General features: G+C 33.7%; 1 protein-coding gene across 3 annotated transcripts in view; it reads right to left on the bottom strand.

Annotated features, from left to right (window-relative positions):
- LOC115240738 (zinc finger CCCH domain-containing protein 13-like) overlaps positions 1 to 5,580 on the bottom strand; it is a 17,499-nt gene that overhangs the window by 9,890 nt on the left and 2,029 nt on the right. For 2 of the 3 annotated variants that reach the window (XM_029816083.1, XM_029816084.1), the window contains exons 5-12: positions 5,375 to 5,541; positions 4,887 to 5,270; positions 1,817 to 2,078; positions 1,476 to 1,728; positions 1,075 to 1,384; positions 553 to 622; positions 172 to 459; positions 4 to 66 (exon numbers count right to left, since the gene is read on the bottom strand). In XM_029816083.1, coding sequence (XP_029671943.1) covers positions 4 to 66; positions 172 to 459; positions 553 to 622; positions 1,075 to 1,384; positions 1,476 to 1,728; positions 1,817 to 2,078; positions 4,887 to 5,270; positions 5,375 to 5,541 — 1,797 coding nt within the window. Of the gene's footprint in view, positions 1 to 3; positions 67 to 171; positions 460 to 552; positions 623 to 1,074; positions 1,385 to 1,475; positions 1,729 to 1,816; positions 2,079 to 2,384; positions 2,505 to 4,886; positions 5,271 to 5,374; positions 5,542 to 5,580 lie in introns of those variants that run through there. The other variant, XM_029816085.1, reaches the window with a different exon arrangement.

The raw sequence follows: 5,580 nt of genomic DNA, 5'->3' as shown, positions 1-5,580 counted from the left end.
CTTTCCCTATCTCTGTCTCTTGACGGAGATAGCCTTGGCGATTGACTGCGAGAATACGATCTAGATCTGTAAAGCGAAAAATGTCAAGCATTTGTTTAATCATGTCAAGCGAAACTTGATGAATTCAATGACAAGAAGCATCGCATACTCTCTTTAAAACCATAAAAATACCTGCTAATGGAGAAGCTGCCGCTTCGTGATCTACGTTTCGGGGTACGACTACGAGGTCTGAGCGGCAATGGCGATCTCGATGATCTCCGTTTCGATGGCGGACTGCGAGATCGACTAATGCGAGACGTAAATGGTGATCTCCGACTGAAAGAGCGCGATCTCGATCGAGTGTAGCTACGCGATCTCGATCGTGTTCTGCTTCTTCTTCTGTGCTTTCCTAAACGTCGATCTCTTTCGTCCTTCTCTCTGAGCATACGCTCAAATGCCTCCAATGGATCATCGATAATACTGAAAAAGATAAAGGTATATCCGTGATGATGATTCAATGAAAATATTTAATATATTTGCATTGATTAAGATTAACATGGAAAATTAATTTACCCAGGTGGATTTCCATTGTGTATGCTTCTACCTAAACCTGGTGGTGGTGGTTGCAAGTTTCTATATCCCACTGAAACAAAATATATTCATAATGAAATATATATCAATAAATAATGCAATACAATAAGTTATGCAAAAAAATAAAGTAGATTATTTAATAGATACGAGTAAATATATATGATTGTTAAAAATTGTATTTACTTTTAAAAGTACTATGAAAAGATATATACAGTCAATAAAGATTATAAATTGTAGATTCATAATTATAATTTTATATATAACTATAAATGCTTGTATAACTATAAATGCTTGTATAATTATCGATGCTTGTCATGATCGCGATGACATTTAAGCAAATACTTCAAGATATGAATCAATTCTAATAACAAAAGCAAAAAGTTATACACAAAATGTACAATAACTTGCTTTGTTTTAGAACAAATGTTTTTTGTATTTCTACGCTAAAAGTAAAAGTCTCAAGTTTATTTATATAATCTGATAAATTTATTAAATTGCGCTTACTGTGGTGCAGTCCTCTCATTGGTCTAGGCGGCCCGTTGTAGTTTCGAGGTGGCTGCGACGGTCGATATCCCTGCTGCTGGTAAGGCGGTCTATCGTATCTCGGCGGTCCATAATGAGAGCTCTGCTGATGCGGATATATCGGTATTCGATGATTCAAGTATGGATCCGGCAATAGTGGGGGATTATGCGGGGGTACATTCGGTGGTGGTTGATTGTAATTCGGCGGAGGGATACGCTCCTCGCCCGGTGGAAACGGCAATAATGGTGGTTGATTGCCGGACGTGGGGACATGCAAATGCGGTTCGTCGACCTAAAGATCACAGAAGCATACGATAATGAAAATAATGCATATGTTGAAGTTATGATTATTATCCATTCAAATATAGAGAACGATCGCTTACCGTTGGAGTACCCGCGCGGTCCTCGTTAGATCTACGTATTCCACTGTCATAATGCATAGCAGGCGGATAATGTCCATCATCTGCTAGATGACCTTGATAACCCTTAGAAGAAGGTGGGTTCATTAAATGAGGCAGCACTGCGCTCGATGATGATGGATATTCGCCGTGCTGGGAATGTCTAGGTGACAGGGATCGATTTCGGCTGCGATTCAGCGGACGTAAATTCTCAATCCTTCGACCACGTTCTCCACTTCTAAATTATATAAATGTGGATAATTTAACTATTCTATGTCACATCCTGATATAAATTCGATAGTGTACTTGATCGCGAAACCGCTTACCTCTCACGATGTCCATCCCTGCTAAAACTTCGTCGACGCTCCCTCGATTGACGCTCCCCGGCATACTCATTGTCCCGTTCTTTCTTATCACGACTAGGAGGATCACTTCGCTCGCGTTCTCTCTCCGGCGAACTTACGATAGCAGGGATCGGAAGTAAAGGCTCTGTCCCTGGAGGAGGAGGTACCTCAGTTTCCTCGTCAGCTGTTAGTTTTGTTACCGAATCACTTTGCAAATGCGATTCTGAAGTGGGTTCAGGCAGAGCTGTCAGAAGCACACATCACGTACGATTAGGCGAGTCAAATCGGCGATTAAAGCCAGCTAAAGAGCAGATTGCGATGCAAATGGCACTTTGAGTTACGGCACGTAAAGACGTATCACACTGTTTGAGGTTATGTAAAATTGTCAGCTGGCCAGTACAAACTCGAAATACTTATATCGTCAACAATATATATATATTATAGCACGAAATTAAGCAGCGATCGAATGCATTTCATTGCAACGAAGCCATGTTTCTAAATATTATGCGCCACGTGAATAAAAAATGCCAAAACTAAATTAGTCACATACTCCAATATAATGGCGCCTGTCTTTCTCTCTCTCTTCTCTGTTTATGTACGAGAAATATCGTACGGAAAGGCAGAAAGTTCAACATTGAAGAAAAATATATAGACTATATGTAAAATATATATATGACATTAAATATCATATAATATTAAATAAAGTTTCATATACGAACAATGAAATGAGAAATCAATACATTGTCTTTTTGTCCTAGTGTTTACATTTATATTAGCCTTTGGATAAGGAAATATTCTTTTTTCTCATTTTATTTTATGATGTAGGTCAAGAAGTCTAAAATATACATCAATTTATTTGCATTATTTGAATTTGAGTAAAATTATTTAATTAATTTAGAAATAAAAATTTGTAAATAATACTCAATTAATAAGATATGTTTGTGTTTATAAATTATTTCTTATTTTTAATTTATAATAAAAAAATAAAGAAATTCATAAAATTAATTTAGGAAAGGCTTCGAGAATAAGTAATAATAAAAATATAAAATGGCAATAGGAACCGGCGTAAGTCAGGTGCAAATAAATTAATGCACAATTAATTGATCAAAACCATGCGATGAAACGCATTTAAATTTATTAGTTTAAAATTAATTAAAAACGGAAGCGGACGTCCCTTTTTGGACTTTTATTAGCGCGATATAAAAAAGATTCAAAATAAATACAATGTAATCACACACAATATCGGTCAGGTATACAATAATAAGTCGTGGTCAAATATCTAAATGTAATCCTCCGCAGGATATGTCCCTCCACGGCAGACTACGGAGGCCACGTGAGGCGAATAAGACCAATATCCATCCGTAATCCCCCCATGAGCACCAATAAAATGTTTATGTATAAAAATCTGAAAAGTCAGAGACATGGAGAAACAAAATCCCGGCAGAAACAGTACAAAAGAAAAACGCAAAAACTTACGTATATATGACATTTTTTATGCATGCACTCACTCAAAACTCAATAAGGAAATCAATCATCGGATAAAAAATAATCATAATATGAAAATTAATCAAATTCGCACAAATAAAATTAAGATAATTATAAAGAGCTGTAGTGCAAGAGACTAACGGTGCTCACAACGTTTTCACGTATAGTGGGTAATTTCGAAAGAGCTTAGAATATGAAAACAAAATATTTAAATAAAAGTATATATACGGAGCAGTGTATACAAACATCCAGAGCGCTAAGATTAACCTTTAGGAAGTTATCCGCCTCACACCTTTGTAGTCTGCCAATCGTGGTGGACATTATCCTGCGGAGGATTACATTTAAATATTTGACCTCTACTTATTATTGTATACCTGACCGATATTGTGTGTAATTACATTGTATTTATTTTGAATTTTTTTCCGTATCGCGCTAATGAAAGTCCAAAAAAAGGACCGAAACGTCCGCTTCCGTTTTTAATTAATTTTAAACTAATAAATTTAAATGCGTTTCATCGCATGGTTTTGACCAATTAATTGTGCATTAATTTATTTGCGCCTGACTTACCCCGGCTCTTATTGCCATTTTATATTTTTATTAAAAAAATTCACATTTTATATAATGTTATCTGATTAAATTAGCTTAATTAATAATAATGCAATAATTCTCCGTAATTTGTAGGTGCAAATTTCAAATATACAAACCTTTTGTGTTTGTAGTTTGATCTTATTAGTAATATATATAAATATACTGCTGCAATATTTTAAACATAAAATAATGTAAAAATATTATTAGAAAAACTTTAAAATCAATAAACTCTTACATATTATATGTATGTATGTATGTATTATATATGTGTATATATATATACATATATATAAATATATATTGTAAATATAGAATAAGATTATTGAGAAAATATGAGACAATATTAATATCGTGATAATTGGACGTATTTTGATACACACTGCTAGTACTAAAAGTCTATAATATACGTTATACGTAATGTAAACTATAAATTTTCAATACTAACAGTGTATATCAATGCCCTATATTTATGGTTTATCAAAATTCATATATATATGTATAATTTTCATATAGTTATATTGTAATATGGTTCCTATTTCTCTGACTCATAAATTAATACATCACACAAAATATTACAAACAAACGTTTACTAAAATTATGTAATTAAGTAGACTTTTTTAATAAAGTCAAAATAAATAATTTTCTGTGCACATTAATATAATAAAATATTTAAACATTAATGTATTTAACATTATATTAGATCTATTACTAAAGCCCTAACATGATTAAATATATATCACTGTTAGAAAAAGTGACACATGCTGTCACACACTAATTTCACGCTAGGACTCTACTTTGTTATGTATAGCAAATTATAATTATTGAACATAAATCTTTGTACAAGATATATTTTGACTCCTCATTGATATATTATAGAAATATCTATTATTATATTATATACTTGGATCTATATATTTTTGTTTTCTTTTTAGTTATATATACATCAGAACACTAACATCAGTTACCAAAAAGCACTTACTGGTTGATGTCTGTGGCTGCAAACCAGAGGTGGCAGTTGGGAAATGTTGCGAGGCAGATTCGAGATTAGTGGGTTCCGTTTCCACAGATTCTTGCGATGGTACATTAGGAGCGATGGATGATTGTATAGCTTGAGCTTGAGAAGATACTTGACTCGTAGTTTGCTGCGCTTCAACTTTGGGTTGATCCGTTGGTGCTGCAGATTGTCCACCACTTTGAATAGAAGGCCGATAAGTCTGTCTCTTGGCATAACCAGTTTCATTCTTAAAATTCATTACTGCATTACGTAAGAATCGATTTGGAATAAGAGTCTCTGGTGATACATCTTTCTCTTTACAATCAGGGCATTCATGTTCTTCAGATTCTAATAGAAATGTGCGAATACCTGTTATGCAAGAGAAAAATACAGTTATAAACAGGATAATCCTACATAGATAAGTGTAAAAAAAATGTGCGTTAATCATCTATAATTTATGATAAAAGATTTACATTCGTCACAAAAAGAATTTCCACAACATGGAATCATCACTGCATCTGTCAGAAGGTCTTTGCAAATATTGCATAACAAATCCTCTGGTATCTCTGGTTTCTCTATCACAGGTTCTGGATCTTGTGAAAATGGTGGTCGTTCCTTCTTACCTTCCTTGTAAGCTTGACTAAAGACAGAAAGAACAGTAATGAATATAAATATATAT

This window comes from Formica exsecta, unplaced genomic scaffold, assembly GCF_003651465.1.
Source record: "Formica exsecta isolate Colony F162 unplaced genomic scaffold, ASM365146v1 scaffold444, whole genome shotgun sequence".
Classification (NCBI taxonomy): Eukaryota; Metazoa; Arthropoda; class Insecta; order Hymenoptera; family Formicidae; genus Formica; species Formica exsecta.
This window is presented reverse-complemented; position numbering and strand designations above follow the sequence as displayed.